The sequence below is a fragment of the Pezoporus occidentalis genome, unplaced genomic scaffold, assembly GCF_034315485.1.
Source record: "Pezoporus occidentalis ecotype Australia unplaced genomic scaffold, CSIRO_AGI_Poc_V1 ctg153, whole genome shotgun sequence".
Lineage (NCBI taxonomy): Eukaryota > Metazoa > Chordata > Aves > Psittaciformes > Psittacidae > Pezoporus > Pezoporus occidentalis.
This window is the reverse complement of record NW_026913350.1, coordinates 882,562-904,920: the sequence shown is the minus strand read 5'-3', so window position 1 is coordinate 904,920 and position 22,359 is coordinate 882,562. Positions and strand designations below refer to the sequence as shown.

Here is a 22,359-nt window from a genome sequence, read left to right as displayed (position 1 = left end):
CTGGAAACAGGGCACAGATTAAAGGGGGGGGGGGGTTAAGCTTTTCTTTCTTTTCCCAGATTAGACCATCTGTTCATCACCAAATATTACCCACTCTGCAGTCAAAATGCAGGTAAGAGATTTAGTTGACAGACCCCTTTAAAACAAAGCTCTTATGTCTTCAGAGGCACAGACTCCTTATACCACTACAATGACGATGCTGCTTACTAAGACGCAAGAAAAGGAGATTAAAGGACACACTAAGTGATGAAGCACTCTTTCCCTCATCTTTCCCCTCCAGGTTTTCCACTATCACCTCAAAGTATGGAATTACTGACACTTCCTACAGGTTCAGAAGACACGAAACAAATAGAAATCAAATTCCTTTTTCCTCATTTATTTCAGGCTTAAATGTTTTCCTAGCAGCTTTCTCCACGCGTTTCCTTCACATTCCAGGAGCAGGAAGAAAAGGGGTGGAAATCACCTCCTTAGTGCCTTGCTAAAGCATCTAAACAACAGACAGGGCACGCTGCACAAAATCAAAGCCTGCAGTTGAAGAACATGGTCTATATCCTGTGGGAATCTCTGTTTACACAGCTCCTTAAATCAGCCAGCTGGATCGATGGTGAAATACCTTGGGAAATACAGAGAAAATTCAACAGATAAGGAAAGGCAACTGCAAGACTGAAGGAAATACAAGAGAAACAAGAAGTTGTGGAGAAGGTGAGATGTCACCTTTCCTGGAAAACCACACACATTCCCAGTGCCAGAAGGATGCCATCCCCAAACCTTCCGCATCACAGGTACAAGAAGAAGGTGGGGAAGATGAATCAGCACTGGAAGGCAAACCTCACATCCTCCAAAGGCTGGACTTGATGATCTTAAAGGTCTATTTCCTACCATGTTGATTCCATGATGTGATGTTCTGGAGTGCCTTCAGGCAGTGAAGCCAACGTGACCTCCTAACACCACAGAACAAGTGCTGTGCTTACCCTCACCAGGCTTCAAAGAGCCTGGACGCTCTATATCAGAACATGAACTTCTTGCCCAAGTGAGGTGTTAAAAAATAGCATGGAGTGAACATTCCCACCCCCGCCATTCCATTGGCATGCTTTACATGGAGGCACCTCAGCTGGCGCTCAGCAGCTTTAGACAGGTTTTTAATGGCATGTTTTCTCCTCTGTAAATCACTTTCATCTACTCTGAAGTCAAGTGTCTCAATATAGGTTAAGATAAACTGGAGAAACACATTTTCCTATCAAGAGCTGTCAAGTTAACATGCAGCTCAGTGTAAAGATCTTCCAGAGAAGGAAGAAAGGAGAGAAGCTAAGCTGCAAGCACCCTGAGGTCTTTCACCTGAGAGAGGGCACCTTCTTATGAATCCCACAACAGTCCTGGTTTGCTGTTTTCTCCAATAATTTTGGAGTTCAGGGATTAGTTTTTATGAACTTGGCTCATAAAGTAATTAAGAGATAGGATGGACTGAACATGGAGGAGAGAAACTGGTCTGAACTCCACAGACTGGAATGCCAAGTGGAGGGCTCTCCAAAACCACAGCCTCTCTCAAGCTGGCCTGCTGTACATTAACATCCTCCTCCAAGACAGTGCTTTCTCATCCACAGGCCTACAAAGGGACTGCCTACAAAGGGAAAGGGAATAACGAGTTTACAGCACAGCCAATGCAGTAATGGGCTGTTCAAGTCACCCTAAAAAGAGGTAAATTCTCTCTTTTCAAAGAAAACCAGTGGCCATCTCCCCCAAACCTGCCACCTCCTTATTGCACAATGAGGTTACAATAACCCTGCCTGGGTTTGTGCAGTCAGAACTGAAAGGCCATGATCTGATAACTCCTGCTCAGGCCTCTGACCTGTCCAAAGCACTTGGCACTTCTGCAGCCCTTGATTCTGTTGCTCAGTGACTCCCACCATTAAACACAGCCCTGTGCTTGGTGCCAAGAGCCAAAAGGTGGCCGGGAGTGGAAACAGGGCAGCAGACAACAGCAGCCACCTAACCCCACAGTGTGACAGGGTGTGAGCTCACTGCATCCCAAAATAACCACGCTGCAAGTATTGTACCACTTGTCACAAGCCATGTTTCTAACTGTTCTCTTACAACCACTGGCTTGCTGTTTGATGATACAGCAGGTGGAGGGCTTAGCTGTTCCTCCTACCAAGATGCAGCCCAGCCTGGCAGGGTCTTGTTTGTTAAAGCACACACACACACACAGAGCTTCACAGCCACAATGGAGACCTCTCACATTCAGCAGCATTCCAGCAGCCTCTCCAAGTGTGATTTATTTCCCCTCTTCCCTCCCCCTCAAAATCCACTGTTTTTTCCTATAGGCCTTTCACTTACCTCTCCCATAGCCCGTCCTTCCAGAGCAAGCGCTTGAAAATCATGATTCAGTTCATCCATGGAACGTACCTATTTAGAGAAGGGGAAGAAAAGCCCATGAGGAAATGCTGGATTTCGGGTTTGGCTCAGTGATAATCAGAGTTCACAGCAATTCTTCTGATACAGACGAAGAGCTACATTCCATATTACAGCATAGGACAAGGTTATTGAGCTCCAACAGATGACTTACCTTTAGGACTCCCAGCTATAAGGTATACAGTGTTAGATTTATACACACACAATAAAAGGAAAAAACAGCAATTACTTATAAGACACACAAAATCTAAAGCCTTTGATAAAGTCTAATGCAAAGATTAATGTTGAACAGTAAAGATTTCAGGGGAGTGAGTCAAAGCGTAAGCAAGAAGGTCAGCATCCTTTCAGGTGAGAAATCACAAAGGCTCTTGTATAAACCAGGTAGACTTCTAGTCAGGTTACATTGATATGAAAGGGAAAAAACCCAACTCTGGACCTGAGGACAAAGCAGAGACATTCAACCACATGCCAGGACCCAGCCCAAGCTATTGCCCTCCTCAGATAGCACCCCTGTATCAAGGCAGTGCTTACTACACCATACACACACACAGAGAGCAATACTACACACCTCCTACTCAAGGCTTACACAATCCCTGCAACCCAACAGATCTGATGCACCTCTCTGCTAGAGCAGGGGGGATAGTTTATAGAACATTAGGTATGAATCATCCACAGCCTCTGGTCATTGCAGCCCCTCACAGGCTCTTCATGGGGGATGATGACCTGTACCCAGGGTTTAGTTGTGCCAACACTGGACTCATGGCATGAAGGAGGCCCGAAACACCCACTGGTGGGTTTATAGGACAAAACCCCCCCAGACTGGTTTAGGTAACTGATTACTACAGGGGTGACAGAGAGACCAAGATAAGAAGAGTAATAAAGGACAAAAAGGAGGATAAAGATGAAAGCAAAGTGCACTCCAGCTGTATAACTGCACACCTAACAGCACTGGTATTTCCACTCCTCTCCTCAGAGTCTGAAGGAAGCTGTCCTTAAACATGCCTTTGATGGCAAATTGCCATCCTGACCTCCCTGTTACACAATATACAGTAGAAATGAGCTGCATCCATCTTCCCAAATACACTTTACCCAGTCACTATCAAAAGCAGACAAAAAATAACACAAAATCATAGAATCCCAGGCTGGTTTGTGTTGGAAAGGACCTTAAAGCTCATCTACTTCTAACCCCTGCCACGGGCAGGGACACCTTCCACTAGAGCAGCTTATTCCAAGCCCCTGCGTCCAACCTGGCCTTGAACACTGCCAGGGATGGGGCAGCCACAGCTTCTCTGGGCACCCTGTGCCAGCGCCTCAGCACCCTCACAGGGAGGAGCTTCTGCCTGAGATGTGAATTACCCATGAGAGATGGTGAGAGTTGAGGCAACAACTTACACACACCAATTACACCCCTTTAACAAGCCACCCTTTGGGGGCTGATGTCCCCAGTGCCCAAAAGCTGTAACAGAGCAAAGGAGGAGCAGGGAAGCTTGTGACAGCCCCCATGTGCCCCTCAGGAAGCAGCAACGAATCTGAGCACCTGATGGGACACGTGGCACTACAAAGTCCAGTTCATTTTAACCCAGGCACCAAGAGGGCCCATGGGGCTGAATGGCACTTGTCAAAAGGAATCCTGCAGTCAGGTACATTAACAGCAGCCAGGGCCTCAAACTGTCCTTACAATTACTAAACAGGGATGTGAAGGACCTAACATGAGAGCAACAGTACATTTACCTTTCTTCTGGAATAATCCAAGGGGCTTTTCCCACTTGACAGCTCCCAGCAAAGCAGCTGAATTGTAATTTTAAGTAAATATTAATGTCAACAATCAGGTTAATACTGCACCTTATATTAAGCAAATATGGTTGCTAATATGACCTTTATCTATAACTGCACAGTGCAATACCATAGCACATTTTGAGGTCTTTTGGGGATCACACACCAGCCTTGTGCACCAAGGCCTCCTCCCTGATGTAGGATTGATATAAACCTACACCGACACACAGCAAAGCTATTGCAGAGCAGCCTTCACTCTTCATCACAAGGGATCTTCTCTTCCTCTTTATGCCAAGTGATGTTTCCCAGTAAGAGAAAGGACAGGTGGACGTAAACAGAGCAAAACCCCAGCCAAATACACAGGAATAAACCCGAACAGACAGACCAGAAAGTGCTCTGGAGCACAAGCAGCTGAGGAAGAACCAGCTAAGAAATCCTCCAGCTGATGATGGGAAGGAAATGTCTCGACAAGTGCAGCAGGAAGCCTGAGGCTTTCTATTTTCTTTCTTGATGTTGAACAACATTAAACAGATCCAGCATCTGCATGTATTAGTGGTAACAGTGACTGAAGAGGGTTTAACCTATTGCTGTGAAGCCGATTATATTAAAGAGGGCAAGCAAAGCAAACCAGAGGATGCTTCTGGAAGCCCTGGCTCTCCAGTGTCCTTGCTTCCCCTCTCCCTACTGCCTCACAAGGACTGCCCCTCTCCTCCCCCAGCACTTCCTTATGCCAGGATCTATCCAGCCCCACTCTCCCTTCCATTGGAGCGCTTATCCTTCCTCTCTCCCAGTTCCACTTCCGACCAGGAGGCAAAACCTCCAGGATAGCATCTACTACACCCAAGGCAGGCCGGGCACCGCAAAGACAGGATTTGGGGAAGTTGGAACATGTAGATGGCTGCTTTCAAGGCTTCTTTGATCTACAGTGAATTACAGGGCAGATTGCAGGCTGCCACCCTGCCAGCCAAGCAAACCAACTCCAGGTATCCCACAGATCCTACTAGAAGGAATTCTGAGCACCCTGAACTTATCTGCCATCCCAGCAAACAAAAGGGCCAGGTGCTGGGAGCACAAAGCCATGAAAGGGCTCCTTTCTTGGGCTTCACTGATGCTGGACGTGCTCCTGAAGCCCTCCCATTATCTGAGCTCTGCACAAGTTATGGGACCACCTCCGTGTCCTACAGAGTAATGAGGGAAATGCTGTTACTGTGACACTTTGGGGGACAGATCAAACTGTCACGATATCTCAGAATAGCATTTGCTTGTTTCTGTGAGAAGAGATAAGAGATTCAATCCCCCTTCCACTACAGCAGCTTGCTCCAAGCCCCTGTGCCCAACCTGGCCTTGAGCACTGCCAGGGATGGGGCAGCCACAGCTTCTCTGGGCACCCTCTGCCATTGCCTCAGCACCCCCTCACAGGGAAGAGCTTCTGCCTAAGAGCTCATCTCAGTCTCCCCTCGGGCAGGTTAAAGCCATTCCCCTTGGCCTGTCCATAGCACCTCTCCAGGTTTCCTGCCGCCCCTTTAGGCACTGGAGCTGCTCTAAGGTCTCCCCTTAAGGAGCCTTCTCTCCTCCAGGCTGAAGGAGTAAAACATTCCTCAACAGAAGTCACCATTACTGCACCAGAAATCCAGGTGTAGTCATGTACTGATCCAGGAAGAAGAAACATCAAGAACATTCAGGCCACTGAGGCTCCTTAGAATGGAGGGGAGAAAAAAATTATATACATATATATAGTTGGTTGAACACCCTAAATATTTAGTGGCACTTGACTGATGTACTCCCAAGTTTGAAGCTTTCTCAATTAACTACAGGTTTCCAAACTGGAGAAGGAAACAAATGCCTCCTACTCAGCCGCGGGAGCTGCCGGCGACTGTCTGCTCTGAAGGGCTCACAGCTACTTGGTTAACACACATCTGAGAACACATACACACACACAGATATAGCATCTAGGAGAGGAAAATAGTATTTACCGAGTGAAAACAAGCACCACACACTGTCGACAACAGGCTCACCACCACCGACTAGACCAGGGTTCAAATACTTTGTTCCATTGACTGATGACAGCACTATTTCTAGCCTTCTCCCATAACAATGGTGGGCAAAGGAAGAATGTAAAAGTACAAGTAGTAGATGGGATGAGGTGGTTTTACTATTTTTGTAGTAGAAGATTCACCATTAGAATTGCTACTCCCATTAGCATTGCAAGCAAAAAGCTATTGAACTTACCCCTGGCTCATGATGGCTGTGGCGTCTGGCCAAGGTGATGAGTGATGCAGGGTACAGGAATCAACCCAAGGAAGCCTCTCACATTGATTATGGGATTCCTCAGGTTCTATTCACAGAGGGAATGGCTTCAGAGAGGCTGTGGCTGCCCCATCCCTGGCAGTGTTCAAGGCCAGGCTGGACACAGGGGCTTGGAGCAAGCTGCCCTAGTGGAAGGCGTCCCTGCCCATGGCAGGGCTTGGAGCTGGAGGAGCTTTAAGGTCCCATCCAACCCAAACCACTCTGTGTATCTATGATACACGAATGTGGAATTTAGGTACCCCCGAGATGTCTCAGGCACATACTGGGGTGCAAAATTCCGGAATATCAGATTATGGAAGCAGCAACCTTACTTTTGTCCTGCTGGAGCTGGTAATACCTTGGGAAAGCCACTTTCTGCTTCCCAGGTGCATGTCTGGATCAAGTTTTTGTGCAAGCACTCAGGGCTACACTAAGATCTGACTGGCCTGACCATAGGGAGGGCTTTTCCTTTCACTCCCACTCCTACTCTGATCTACCAAGGTTTAAATTCAGAGGGACAAAGGTGTAAGGAAGGGAAAGGCCGCATCTCATTCACCACCTCTGTCACAGGAGAATGGAAGTGGCCCCAGGCTACGCTGGCAATGGTGCAAAGGGCTCATTTGAGGGTTTGATAATAGTCAAGTGTCACCCAGTACAGAATCAAGGTCTGAAGCCCAACTTGTGTACAGGGCAAGTAACATGGGCAGATGCTCCCAAGAGAATCAACTGCCCTAGAACAGAAGTTACCCTTAAAGGAAGAGGAGAAATGTGATAGCTGAGAGGAGATCACTTGGCAGAGGGAGAGCAGCATCTCATGACATTGGCACACAAAAGCAGCTCATCACAGAGCAGAGATCATCAGTCAGAGAAGACAATTCGAAAGTGTCTCAGCAAACACATCAAAGCAAGTTCTCCAATACAGGCACCACCGAATTCAGCGCTCTGGAACAGCTCCTTAAGGAGATTTCCATCAGCAGCTGAGATCAACTGGGCCAGATTTGAGGACAAGGTTACCCTGGATGCAGTGTGCCTTCACCTATTTACAAAGACACTCCTTTTATCACAACCTGTCCTGCCGAAGCACACAGAAGTCAACACCAATGCAGTAACACATGGAAGAGCTGAAAAGGGAAAAGCAAAGTTGGAGAGAGGAGAGGAAGATAACAGGCAGGAGCTGTGTTCTAATGAAGCTCTATTCAAAACACACTTGGGCACAAGGTATAAACCGAAGCACTTGAATTCTTCTTGAAGCACTGAAATCTCTAAATTCAATAGTGTGAAAATAGCTTTGCTCTTCCTGAGCAAGAACCCAGAGGGGAGCCAGAGCTCAAAGCCAGGTTGGACAGGGCTTGGAGCAAGCTGCTCCAGTGGAAGGGGTCCCTGCCCGTGGCAGGGGGCTGGAACTGGATGAGCTTTAAGGCTCCTTCCAACCCAAACCGTTCTGTGATTCCATGATTCTCATCCTATGACACACCACAGACACATCCCAGAGCCAGCACACCAGGGCACTTGTGCAATCCTAACTAGAGCCAGGTAACTTCCCACTGCCTGTCAGAGACAGGGAAACCCAGTGATACTCAGGAAGCAAGTTCTTACAGTACCCTTCTGAAGATTTCAGGTTGGTTTTTCTCCCCTGTATTATCCGAAGGATTTTCCAATACCCAACCTTAAATATCCAACTTCACTCATGCTCCTTCTAGCTCAGAAAGGATTTTCAAAGGGCAATATAAAGCAAAAGACCAAATGAAATATTCCAATTCCCATTCCCCAAGACATCCCTTTACTATGGGGAAATCTCTGTGAAACAGATCAGCCAAATGAGACATTTCATTCAGGAGAGTTATGTTGTAAATCATCTGCGTATAGATTTAGCTCAGCCTTGTCAGTGTCAGCATTAAGAAAAGCCCTAAGACTGTGAGAGGAGGAAGCATCCATAAGAACCCTAGACATTTAATGAAACACACCTCAGAAAGCTGCCTTCCAGAGCCACATGTGCTAACACACGGTGTACATGAAAGACTCTGCCTTCAACTCCAGGAGACACCAAGCCAGGTTATCTGGACCCCAGCAGCCCTCATACACCAAATGCTTTCCAGGGGCAGATCAGTAAGTCTCTGTCCTGAAGAGTCAACTGTCACTCAAACAGAACAGGACAAGGGGTGATGGGTTTAAACTTAAACAGGGGAAGTTCAGGTTAGATCCCAGGAAGTTCTTCCCTGTGAGGGTGCTGAGGCGCTGGCACAGGGTGCCCAGAGAAGCTGTGGCTGCCCCATCCCTGGCAGTGTTCAAGACCAGGCTGGACAGATCCCTGGTGACACGGTGTTCTGCTGACAGACACAGTACACCACAAAGTGACCACACACTAGCTGTATAATATGCAGAGTTTATTAAACAAGCACGCGAAAGCCAATAAGCACACTAAAGCAAGCAGCACACTAATGTGAATTAGGTAAACATCTTTCTCTATATAGTGAATAAGTACAATGAAGCAAATCAGAGATACAGGTATATAAGCAAAGTACCGAAAAAAGTCAGCAATGCATTAAATCATTACTGTATAGAGAGAACAGAGTTTAAGAAGAAATACATCACCAGCTACCACAGAATCGTCCTCCAGGCCCACACTTCCAGCTGGGAAGCCCCATTGCAGCCAATGCCAGGAGGCTCAGATAACTGAGAAAGCTCCTATGCACTGCCTCCACCCATAGGTGAGGCTTCTGCCATGGCCACAAGAGGGTTCTGCTTTTATACCCTTATCAAAACAACCGCCTTTGTGCCAGATCTCTGTTTGCTCGTGGGCCCGTGCAGTTTCTCATCATCTCACTGTTGTCCACTTCTGAGAGTGCTGGGCAGGCACTCCAATGCAGCCACGTATAAAGGTCACAGAACAGCTGCACACCTATGTTTTCCTGCCTCTTTCCGACACTCACCATGAACACAAACATATATACGCTGCCTACGCTGTGGCAAACAGCATCCTTTGTTCTGCCTTTCAGCCATGAGAGGGAATCAACTCTCACCTAAGTTCCCATCCATTATACATGGTCTAGGATAAAGCATCCCTGCCCATGGCAGGGGGTTGGAACTGGATAATCTTAAGGTGCTTTCCAACTCTATTCTATGATTCTGTGTTTCACTTTCAAGCACAAACACCAGGGCTCCTCCCCTCTTAGCCTCCAGGTTCTTTTTAGAGGCCCTTGCCATGACTTTAAGGCAGCCACAGGGCCTGCCAACAGGCACTAACACAGTCAAACATCAAATCCAGACGCTTCCACAGCAGCATTCTTTGAGTAGCTGTGCTCTAGACAGGCCAGGAGATTTACCTCCTGTCTCCATTTGAATTCAAGTTCCCAGTTAAGAAGTTCCATGGTCACACTGCCTTAAGGCAAAACTGAGCATAAACCCCAGTCCCAGCCCTGCTGCTCTCACTAATCTTCACCAACTACATGTGAAAAATTCCCCACATTCAACAAGATGATCCCTGTGGAGTTCTATTGTCTCCAATTACTAAACATGTTCTCAGAGCAAGCAAATGCCTAAAACCATTTGCTTCTACTAAACAGCTCCCATACTACCCTCGGAGCAATCCAGACAGTCTGAGCACAGCCACTCGCTGCAATTCAGAAGGGACCACACCACAGAGACGTTCCCTTCGCTCCAATTCAAGCACATACATGCCTCCACCAGCCCTGTCCCAGCAATCCCAGCCAACTTCCCTAAACCCCTGCTCAGTGTTGGTAACTTCTCCCAGCTCAACATCTTGACCAGCTTTTTCTCCCCCTCAGGAGCCACAGATGGCCGTTTGGATTTGGAAAGACATACGTACGCTTTCATAGAATCACAGAACCATGGAATGGTTTGTATTGGAAGGGTCCTTAAAGCTCATCCAGTTCCAACCCCCTGCCACAGGCAGGGACCCCTTCCACTAGAGCAGCTTGCTCCAGGCCCCTGTGTCCAACCTGGCCTTGAACACTGCCAGGGATGGGGCAGCCACAGCTTCTCTGGGCACCCTGTGCCAGCGCCTCAGCACCCTCCCAGGGAAGAGCTTCTGCCTAAGAGCTCATCTCAGTCTCCCCTCAGGCAGGTTAAAGCCATTCCCCTTGGCCTGTCCCTGCAGGCCCTTGTCCAAAGCCCCTCTCCAGGTTTCCTGGAGTCCCTGCCCCTTTAGACACTGGAGCTGCTCTAAGGTCTCCCCTTAAGGAGCCTTCTCTTCTCCAGGCTGAACCAGCCTGGCTCTCTCAGCCTGTCTATAGGAGTTTTGTTTAGGAGCTCAGAGATTTCAGTTGGGAAAAAAAACTCAGATTCCACCATTACTTCAGTATCTGCAAGAACAAAGAGGAATTTATAATGCATGCTATTTGTGTGGCTACCTAAAGACACAGAGTGACAGCAGCATCTTCAATTGCTGACTTTTATATTGAAACTTGCCTCCCCTCACCTTCTGGTAAAGGGAAAATAGAAAAAGAATGAGCATTTTTCTGCTGTTCACAACAAGAGGATACAATCTACTTCCTTGGGAGCAGAGAAACTTCAGTTTCTTAAGTCATCCCTATTACAGCCACTCACAGCTCCATCCTCAGAGCAGCTGCTCCAAGTACCAACAAATGAGAACAGCCAGCACAATGAGAAATGAAATCAAGGACACAGTAAATAAGTTCTGACTCACAGCACTTGTAGCTATATAGTAACACATGATGAAATACTATCATTTGGTAAAACTCACTGGAGCATTATCACCAACAGAGAGATGCCTGTCTACATCTATAATGAAGAAGAAACTGGGATTCAACAACTAAAGCATCCCTCTATCTTTAATTACAACTCCCAAGCTCCAGGCAGACATTAACCTGTATTACCCTATAATTAGTTTTTTCTGACTTCCCATTATCTTTTAGCTCCTGAGTTTCTGAACCAGTCTTCAAGGCAACAAGGGCCCTCGCTGCATTATCTTTGCATGTCTAAAATCAAGAGTACAGCAATGGAAGTCTATCCATCAGAAATCAAGACCAAACAGACATCCACAATGATTTCCCACCTCTTGGCTTTAAACTAAACACCAGGGCTGAGTGACAAAGACCTTACGTACAGGCAATGTGCAAACCACCAGGAAGCAAAACAAACAAGGTCCTACTGTTAACTGTATTTATTTTGAGCTTCAGATCACAAAACACATGGGGGAAAACCAGAAAGTACCACATTTACATCTCCTCCATCACTCTTTCTTGCAGTAACTTTTACATTTAGTGACTGAAAACTTGGCCAGTTAACAGGAAAATTACACCTCCTCACTTTAAAGGAAATAACTGCATTGAAATAACTTCATTAAATCCTTTGTTTCCACATGAGGGAATAAGAACAATATTCTTCTGACTGCTTAGCTCATACTGCAGGATTTCATATGCTTTTTCTTCCAGACAAAAATGAACCTGGATTTCCTTCTTTGTTGATGCACACACCAACACCATCGAGGTTGCAAAACTCTCTGCAACATTTGCTTTTCAAAGGTCTGGATGGCAACACTTCCCCCTAGGCAGTGCAACAAAGGAGCGAGTGCCTGTTCCCTTCTACTTGAAATACTAGAGGCAGGAGATACTCATGTGCAGGTTGCAGAAGCTTTGTGTCTGCTGCTCTCCTGCTTGTGGGAATGATTCCGTGTGAAAAGTGTGCTTCCACTTAAGTTGTGCTCCCTTAGAAGAGGGAGCACATCTCCTTTGAGGAGTTACTCACAGGTCACAGACAGAAAGCCAGAGTGAGTCATGCAGTCATTTAACTCACAGCACATCTGACAATGCAACTGCTAAGCAGACTTCTAGTAAACACTAGTACAGAGGCACAGGCCAGCCCACTACCCCTTTAAAAACATTTAGTTGCTGTAAGAAGGTAGCTGTGTGCCTAAAAGCTGTTTCCTGACACTCCTAAGGCAGTTCTCAGTTCAGCTAAGCACATGAATAGCACCTTCCCCTCCCAATTATAATAAGAAAAACCCAAACCCAAAACAAACAAGCAAAGAAACCCAGGAAAACACATTACCAGTGACTTCCAGAGCCGTGCTTTTCAATATTGGGAATGGTAAAAGCCCAACCTCCATGCATTGGCAGTTTTGTAATGCCATTACATAAGAATTATTTAACTACAGCAACAGATTTGAACAGCAGCAGCAGGCACTGCTACACTGGTTCACACATTGGAAAAAAAACCAAATCAATAAAGGGAATGAGAAACGTTGCAAACATGCATTTGACTGTCACAGAGCGGTTTGGGCTTTCAACACCCTGCAAAGCCAAAATGTTTCAGCTTATAGCTAACCAAGGCACCACAATCCTGGAAAGAGAAAACAAAAAAGCACAACTGTTGCCCATTCCAGCCACCCAACAACCAGCTTAAGCATCATTAAAAGCATCTATCACAAGCCCGATGCATTCACAGGTTGAGTTTGGAAACAGGGAACTTGGTTTTTACCTGATGTTCTGCATGAATGTTATCCCCAGTAGGCCAGCGATGTTTGCTGTTATTATAGCCGCCTCCACCACTTCCTCCTCCCCCAAGCTGCTCACCATGCTGCCTCTGGAAGAAGTAATCCACCATGGCGTCGTCCTGGGAGCGACCAGCAACTCCAATTGATCCCGGAACAGGACTGGAGTGTGTCCCTGCTGCAAGGGCCTGATTTGCAGCTGGCTGTGGCTGAGCCTGGGACCCTGTTCCAGATGTCAGTACAACAGGCATGTTGGGATTAGCTGTATCTTGAGTGTGCTGCTTCAGGTGGGGGCTGAATGAGTCCTGCCACAGTACTGCTTTTCTCTTCAAAACACACGCAACGCTCATTCCACCAGCACCTATGGAAGGGGATGGATGGGGGGGAGATGGAGGGAAAAGAGGGAAGGAAAAGATAACATGAAATCCTTACAGCTTCAGCTTTACAGCTTCAATCATACACCCAGCTCGTGACTGGCAGGGAAACATCACGACGCCAAACCCAACTCCTTGTAACATATTCTTTGCTCCATTAACCTAGCAACTAAAATATCACCTAACAATGCAAGCCAGCCAAAAAAAAAAAACCCACGTTTTGTGTTCCAAAGCTTTATCAGCACACACAAGGTTTGTGTAAGGGACCCATTACACTGAAATCAGAGTGTCAGTGTGTTCTATGGACACAACACCCACTGGAGTGCCATGGCTCCCTGGTGGAACACGAATCCCACCCTCAGAGCCTGCTGTGCTTGTTTCCATGCGACACTTTACAGGCCAGATCCTCAGTCAATACACGAGCCCCAATACCACCATGTGCTTGCTCAGTCATGCAAAATACCAAGGCATGCTTTTTAAACGCAAACTTAAACCCCTGGATTTCTACTTCTACAGTTACCCCAAGCACAACACGCACCCTTCCTGCACACTCAGCCGCTGGCTTGGGTCGTGAAACAGTAAAACACACTGGCCTGTTTGGTACAAGATTCCCTGGAGACAGAGCAGGTAACCTCCCAGTGCCCGGGATCCTGCAGAACCTTCCAGAGCAGCCAGCAGCGCCAGTCCCACTCACAGCAGGGGAAAGCTGGACAAGTCACAGAAACCCTCAAACACCGAAACCACCCCAAACGCCTTGCATACAGCCCACATCATCTGTGTGCAGGAAGATAGGTGGGCACCCAGCACCTCCCTAATTCACCATCCCCCCAGTATTCTGATGACATCCCAGCAGCACAAACCATGGAAGTTTGTTATTTAAGATGTTATCAGCTGATCCTGAGAGCAATGAAGACATTGCACGTGTGAACAGAGAAGTGTTTTCATCTGTTACGTAACGCCCAGCCAGTGCAGAGCACACACACAAACCAAACCTGGGTCTAAAGCCGTGCTGTAGTCAGAACTGGTCTAAGATCATCACTAGTTTATGGCTTGTTACCAAAACACAACCCCAAAGATCCCACACAGGAGTTATAAGGATGACACTGGGGCAGGGGGTGTTCTGTACAACACAACACGTTACCGTTGTACCTTGGTGGCTGCTAACCCTGGCCCTGATCCCAACGGCCTGAAAGGCGCCTGTGTTTGCTCTCTGCTCATCAGAGTCGTTTTGAACAACACTCAACTACTACAGGCAACTTCCAAGAACAATCTTCTAACAGTGGAGAAAGAAAGTCGACACCAAAAAGAAACAACAATCCAAGTCCTATCTTGGCTCAAACTTTGTCAGGTTTGTCCCACACACTGAGAAGGGTGTTAACAGTCACAAGAAAACAACTCGAAGAACTGCAGAGATGAGATTTAACTGCCCCTACACACAGCTTCCACAGCCACACACACAACTTCAGGAGGTTTCTTATACAAAGACCCTCACAACTTAAATACCAGCAGCATTCAACAGAACTAACTCCTCCTGTCTTTCCCAACCACTTCATAAACCACTGTGACAACACCTGATATTACTAAACCCTGTTTTTAAGAACACAATACTCAAATTTAATGGCATTTTCCCCTTAGCTTCCCTTTAATAATCATTATCAAAACCCTTCGGTACCACAAAATGAAGGAATAAAGCACCTCCATGCCATAAGAAAAACTCCAAGTAAGTAATTAGTGGGAAGAAATTCACATATCACCCGGTTGGGGCGTGTATGAACTGCTGACAATGAAACCTGAGCAGCCTCTGTGTGAAGAGGTTGCAAGCTCTCTCTGGGCAGTCTTTAAAAACCATAGGAAGATACTATGAATCCGCAAGGAGTTTCATGTATCTGCACACTGTGCCAAGGCCCCTTTTCCAGGGGGAATACCACAGCAAACAAAGTTGTGAGAGGCAGGCAGCACAACCACAACCTTGTTTTCCTCCCAAAGAACCTCCTGCTCACCAGCACAAAGTGGTTTCTGCTTTCATTTACAGGCAGATCGGTAATAACTGTGTTACTATAAAGACTGGGGGGGGCGGGAGACTGTCGCAAGGCTCATGGAGGCACCGTGCAGCTCCGCACCAGTGCCTCCTGCTCCCAGACACTTCCTCTTTCGTCTGATCCAGACAAGGCAGCTCCAAAGGCGAGAGGAAAACTTGGCACAGGCGACATTTTGAAAGGGAGCGAAGGGGAAAGGAGCTTTGGGGGCAGTTCAAGTTTGGTTCCAAGCCGGGTTTTTATAGAAATGCCGTGGTAAATGCAGCGGACAGCTGAATCCTGTCATTCAAAGCACACAGAGCATCACAAGCATGTACAGTCACCTACACAACAGGCAGTCATTCGCTAACCAGCAGCTCCTAATGGCTCCGAGGAGCCTTTCCAGTCCCAAACTCTTCCTCAAAACACAGAATAAACTTTTCCAACCTAAACCAGCTGCTGGGAGGTTTTGGATTTCCAAACAAAGGTTTCCACCCCCCTACCAAGCGTCCAGGGCTGTGATTTTCCTTTTCCCTCGATAAAAACACAGCATGTAAATAAAGCACTCTGTGTTATCATTACAAGCGAAATACTTTAGCTTATTGGACGTTTCACAAGCAACAAAAACTCTGAAGCTATCTCCAAGCAAGTCTGAAGCATGGCCTTGACGAAAGCAGCTTTAATCCACGCAGAGCACAGCTCCACGCTCAGCTCTTCCCTGCTCCTGTTCAATATCCCTCTGAAAATAAGGCAATATCCCCAAATCAAGCCAGCGCAAGAGGCATGTTTCCAAAAGTTCAATCACGAACGAGAAGGGAGCTTGGGGCTGGGTGGGTTATTTGGGAAAGTTGGGCTGGATGGGAAAGCAGAGCCATTGTTCCGGCGCTGTGTGGGCCTAGGAGAGAACTTTGAGCGTTAAACCTGGTGTTTTCCTTCCAAGGCTGGGGACACGCTGCAGGACACTGGTCACACAGTCACCGACGGAGGTGCTTGAAAGCACCATGAAACCCTTGGGTGATAAATGCTCCCCCCCCCCCAAACACCCACCCGTACCCCACCTCCCTCAGTCTTAATAAAGGAAATTCCTTACTCATGATCTGCCTAATAAAATCTCTGCTGAGAACAAAGTTATTAAACACTGACTACAAATATATATAGATATGTATATAAAGCCCAGATTGTTTCTCAGGCTGGGGCAAGAGACAGACTCTTAAAATTACAAGCCTGCAATTAAAAAGAGCCAAACGCTGTTATTACGTGAAAACGAGATAAAAACAAGGGGAAGGGATAAAAAAAAAACCACACAAACACAACCAGCCCCCCCCGGGTCACCAGCACACCCAAAGTATTGTCTGCATCCTCCTCACCCCCTCTTCTCAAAGCACCGTCCGTCGCCCCCCCACCCCGGGGACACCGACCCTCGGAGACACCCCCCCCCCATTAAGGCCGGGGAGGGGAGAACCCACCGCACCCCCCCACCCCAGCGGGCCGGGCCTCCGGGTAACAAAGCCCCGGCCTTTCCCGGAGTGCCGAGCCCGGCGCCCCCCGGCAGAAAGGGGGAGCCCCACGGAGGGCCCGGCCCCGGGGGTGGACGCAGGCGGGGGGCGCCGGGATGGGCCTGTGGTTCCCCCCACACACACACACAACAACACCCCGGTCCCTGCCGAGCGGGGAGCGGCCGGGAGAAGCGCTCGGGAGGCAGGGCCCCGCCGCGGCCCCATTTCCCGGTAACAATAGGGGCCAGGCCCCGGCCCCCCGAGCGCCGACAAGGAGCCGGGCGGGAGCGCCAGACACAGCGCCCCGCCGCCGCTCGCCTTCGGGGCGGCCTAGCGCCGCTCCGCCTCCTCCCCACACCAATATGGCCCCACCGGCGGCTCCGCTGGGGTGCGCGGCGCGGCGGGGGCCCGGTCCGGTGCCGATACTCACTGGCGGAGCGGTAGGATGAAGACGGATCTCGGCCCCCCCCAGGCCGCTCGCCGCCTGCCTCTCCCCCTGCCTTTCACTCCGACAACATGGCGGCCCGGCGGGGACGGGCGCCGCGCTGCACGCCGGGAAGGCGAGGCCGCTCCAAGCGATGCCGGCGCGGCCCGGCCCGGCCCTGCCCGCCGGCCCCGGCCCCTTCACACACACCCGGCCCCGGGCCCTCAGCGCCGGGGCAGGCGCCTTCTTCCTCCGCCGCCCTTCACCCGCGCAGGTTGGGGCTCAGCGGTTCCGCTTCACCACCGTGGCCCCGGTGCGGTCGTAGGGCTCAGGCCGCCCCTAGCTCCGCGCTGTCGAGCCCATGGGGCTGCGGTGGAGCCCCCTCCTTTATCCCGAGCACCCCGCAGCCCTAGGCGGGCGTTGCTTGGAGGTCAGGCAGCGTCCAGCGCCCTGCCCCACGCAGCAGCACCCACCCGGGTGCCCGCCATGCAGAGCCGCCACAGAGGCGCAAAGAGCGGGTCGCGGTCACCCCACGCCTTTCCCAGCCCAGCACCAGCAACCAAGCACGATTTTGGGGGTGTTCTCCCCACCCCAAACCCCTTCCACTCCTCTTCCCCACAAAGCCAGGGCTGTAAGGAAACTACAGACCCCAGCGTGCGCTGCTCCGGGTCCAGCCTGGGCACTAAAACACAGCGCTGCACCCTGGGAGCGGTAGTTTGTGCCACAACACCTCCATGTTAAAGGGGCAGCTCGGTCGGCAGCATTGTGCAGCCTCCTCCATAGCGGTGCTGGGCTCCCGTGGGGTTTATTTTGGGGGGTGGGGAACACTTAACATGTGCGCTCGATGCTTACATGCGATGCTTCCTCTCCCCCTTGGCCAGGCGAGTGACCCACACATGGAGACAGGAGGAAGGTGCTGGCGCAGGGAAGCGCTCGGGACATGCCCGTGCATGCACTAGGAAAAAACAAGCCCAGCGCGGCGGCTGCAGTGTTTCAAAGGGCTTCAGCTGCCAACGGGGTCCCACAAACCACACAGGACACGGCGAGAGGTTTCCCTTTATCCTGAGCTGCTGTGGGCAACGCCATCAGGTTGTGGTTTCAGGTGCAAGAAGTTACCTCGGTTTATCACAGTCGTTAAGCACAAGCAGGGTCGGATCCAGCTGGGAGCTGGCTCTGTGGCTTGCATCCATCTTCTCCCCCAAAGGGTGATGGGTGTCTCTGTGTCCCTTCTAAGCACCCACAGCACCGAAGCTGCGTGGAAGCAGCCAACTCCGAACCCCTAAGGACACACAGCTCATGGCTGCAGCCTGGGGGGTGCTGAGCACCCCAGGCCAGGCGTGATGGGGTCCTTCAGGATAAGGAGTTAGCTTATAGCTTGTACAGCACCCAAAGCTTGCTTCAGCCAGTGCTGGCGTGGCGTGTTTGACCTGGCAGAGCCTCCCTGTGATAAACTCTGCTGGAACCATGTTGTCCAAATGGGTGTGTGGCCCTTGGCATGGCCCCCCCATGCCCTGAGCACCCCACAATGGCTGCAGCATGGATCCTGTGCAACGAGTAGCTCCTGTTAGCGAGGCCTGGCTGCCTCCAGGCTCTTCAGCAGAATAGGAACATCAGCAGGTTCTCTTAGCGAGCATCCCTACAGAAGACAAAGCTTACTCTGCTGCACTGCGCTTCCCTGCTCCAAGTAAATGGCCTCAGGGATGCAGTCAGCCCATCAGACGTGAGGCTGGATCAGTTCTCCACCTTCCAGCTGGTAGAGCCCTAAACCTGGCTCTGCCATGCCATGGTGGACCATGCCACAACCCCAAATCACCACTGGTGTGAGCAAAGCCAACCTCTTGGCATAGCAGACATGTGAATAGTGGAACTGTGTCGTCTTGACACTGGAGCAGATCAATCTGCCCACACACCCTCCTCCTCCCTGAACATCCCAGGCTCCTACATGGCATCAGTGTGGACTCCCGGGTGACAAACATTCCAGCTGTGAAGCATGAGAGGTCGGGAGCTGTTTCTCACACCGTGTCTTCACTTGCGGAGCCCAGGGGAAGACGGGCAGGTCCCTGCTTGCCTCTCCTGGCCACGTTTTAGAGTGCTGTGCTTGCAAACTGGCAACCTCAGCACCCCACCTTGCTGGTGGGGCTTCCTGGTCCCCAGCTATCATGCTGGTGGTAGCACAGGAGTCCCCAGGCAGTGCTGACCCTCTGCTGTGAGCCAGAGATAACAGCTACACCACAGCAGGTTGCAGCATGCACCCAGGCTGCTGCTGACACCAGAAACAGGGTTCCTGTTAATTACACCAGGGATAATTACATTTATACCGGTATAATAAGAGGGGGAGGGAAGGAGTCCTCCTGTGGTTGAAGTGTTAGTGGTTAAAACCCATGTATGCCAGTCAGTTTACTCGGGTTAGGAACAAAGAGGCAGGGAAATGGCACATGGGGACCTGCAGCCCTGTGGCTATGGGACTGAGCTGGAGTTTGAGTCTCAGCTCAGGATAAGCCTGATTCTTTCCTCCTCTTGGTTTGCAGCTGGTGCATCCTTTGGGGAGGATGCTCGGTACATAAGCCCATGCCTTTCCCCAGGTCCCAGCAATCAGAGGGTACATCACTCCCATCACTTTGGTTTTGCACCCATCCTCTTATTTTCAGAGCAGCGGGGGAAATGCTTCGAAACAAAACTGATGTGAACAATCACCCAAAACGGCCCCAGCCATGGTGAGTGTGGGCATTGCACCACAACCCACAGCCGTGGTGAGGTCTGGGGGCTTCACTTTGAACCCCTTATCCCCTGGACCAAACTGGTCCCTCCTTACAGCCACTGTCCCCTGCCTGGCCAAGGCTGCGATGTCATTATAGAGTCTGAGCACCTCTCCCTGCTATCCTGTGAAGAATCCCTGTGTCACTGTAAACAGGAAGGGCAGGAAGAAAAACGAGTTGATTTTCTTCCATCCCAACCCAAGCGAAGAAATGGCTGAGGAGCAACAAAGGATTAATTTACCCTGTGCAGAAGCGCCGGCTCCCTCCCGCAGCCGAGGGACCCTGGCAAGTCACAGATGTTAAGGAGTAAAAAAGCCGCTTTCACAACCTCAGACAAAGGCACAGAGATGCTTTTCAGGGACTCGAGTTGATCCATAGATCTGGCTGCCTGGTCCTAGGTGTGCCGACATAAATACTGCTGGTTCCAAGGGAATGGGAGTAGGCACGGGAGCAAGGCCGGTAGGACGCGATGGGTGAATGGGGACAATGCTGTTTTCGTGCTTGGAGGGAAGCCTTTGGTTGTAAATTGATTAAAGAACACATCCCAGGCCTTATTTCCATCCTCTGTTGTATTTCCTTAGCAAGGATGAATTCTCCAGTTCTCCAGTGGCCCTGCCAGACAGGATGTGGTGGCAACCCCAAAGGACGCTGTCCTGAAATTGCATTGCCCAGCAGCAGACTGATGGCATGGCTGGAGGAACCCTGAAACGCCTTTGCTGGAGCAAAGCAGCATCATGCTCTGGTCCTGCAGCAGAGCCAGCTCTCAATCAGCTGCCTTTTAGCTCCAGAGCCTCAGAAAGGGCTCAAGGACGGGATGGAGCCACTGCGGGCAGCTGCCCGGGCAGGAGAAGCTCCATTTTGTTCCTGCAAGTGGGACATGTGCCAGATGTGTTACACCATTCCTGAGCTCCTGTCCCTGCCCTGTTGCCATGGGACTCCTGTGTTGTTCCTGGCACTGGTGCCTCTTGCTCTGGGTGGTTTGGTTGCATTGCCGGGGCAAGCTGGGAGCAGAGAGGCTCCACTCTCACCCTTTGCCCTTTCTTACTCAGCAAACCCTCCTTTAGCACTCTGGATTCAAGCAAAATCACTCAGGATATGAGAGAGAAGAAAGGCAAAAGCCTTTCAAGCACCAGATCTGCTGTGGGCTCCTTCCAGCTTGTGCAGGAGGGGACATGGGGGTCTCACATCCCCATCTCCCTCATCCCTCTGCCCCAGGGAAGATCCAGCCCTAACTGGGCCATGGGTACCCTGGGAAGAACCTCATCTACAAAGCAGTAATTAAAGGCTGGATCCCAACGTGTGTGCCTCAGGGGGCTCAGCTGAGGTTGTAGATGTAACGGTGTAGGCACAGGAGTGTGCAGTGGGGGTAATGCTCATCCATACATGATAACATGCTGGGGTGTTGTTTTAACTGGGAGCAAAACAGGAAGCACGTCTTGAAGGTGCAGCGTGCAGATAGCTGTGCCCTGGGCAGGGCCCCAGGAGGCCACTGTGACAGCCCAGCAACAGCAACACGGCGTCACCAATGACAAGAGCAAAGTGGACAGCTCAAAGCCAAGAAATCAGATCTGGAGAAGCTGGAAGCAAAGGAGGAGTGGGGTTGGGGACTAGGAAGACCTTCTGGCTCACTGACCCCTTGCAAATCCACTGCTCATCCCCTGATGAGCATTGCAGCCCTGTGACTCTGCAGTCTGTATGTTCCCAGTAACAATATACATTTTCCATTGCATATACATATTCCAATAAATAGCTCTGTGCAGGGGAAGGATCCGATGATCTCGACGCTCTCCAGCCCTGTTTGCTCTGGAGATGTAAAGAGAAACCCAGAGCTTCCTTCCTGTCGATCTTCCAGTGCTGAGGAAGAGCTGGTGCAGCGCAAATGAGATACACAGAGCTGGTGGAAAGAGGTAGCTCCTCACAAAACGCAATCAGGCTAGAGGACTGCAAGAAGATGTCATGTGGACTGAGAAGGCAGCAAGCTTCCAAAGGGCTTACTCATGTAATTGCCTGTTGAGAAAATCCAGTGTTGATATACTTAGTGATAACAAACAAGCTGGAAAGCTTAATCAGCCTCTTGCTTCAGAGCTCTAATGATTAGAAGCTGGGATGAGATATGGTGTGGGGGATCATCATAGAACCACAGAATGGTTTGTGTTGGAAGGGACCTTAAAGCTCATCCAGTTCCAACCCCTGCTACGGGCAGAGACACCTTCCACTGGAGCAGCTTGCTCCAAGCCCCTGTGTCCAACCTGCCCTTGAACACTGCCAGGGATGGGGCAGCCACAGCTTCTCTGGGCACCCTGGGCCAGCGCCTCAGCACCCTCACAGGGAAGAGCTTCTGCCTCAGAGCTCAT

At 49.9% G+C, this 22,359-nt stretch overlaps 1 protein-coding gene across 7 annotated transcripts in view; it reads right to left on the bottom strand.

Moving 5' to 3' along the window:
* The window catches only part of PUM1 (pumilio RNA binding family member 1), a 63,470-nt gene extending 46,071 nt beyond the window's left edge, over positions 1-17,399 (bottom strand). For 6 of the 7 annotated variants that reach the window (XM_062611409.1, XM_062611410.1, XM_062611411.1 and 3 more), the window contains exons 1-2: positions 12,928-13,301; positions 2,335-2,403 (exon numbers count right to left, since the gene is read on the bottom strand). In XM_062611409.1, coding sequence (XP_062467393.1) covers positions 2,335-2,403; positions 12,928-13,290 — 432 coding nt within the window. In that variant the 5' untranslated portion in view covers positions 13,291-13,301. Of the gene's footprint in view, positions 1-2,334; positions 2,404-12,927; positions 13,302-17,255 lie in introns of those variants that run through there. The other variant, XM_062611413.1, reaches the window with a different exon arrangement.
* Between the last annotated feature and the right edge of the window lie 4,960 nt (positions 17,400-22,359).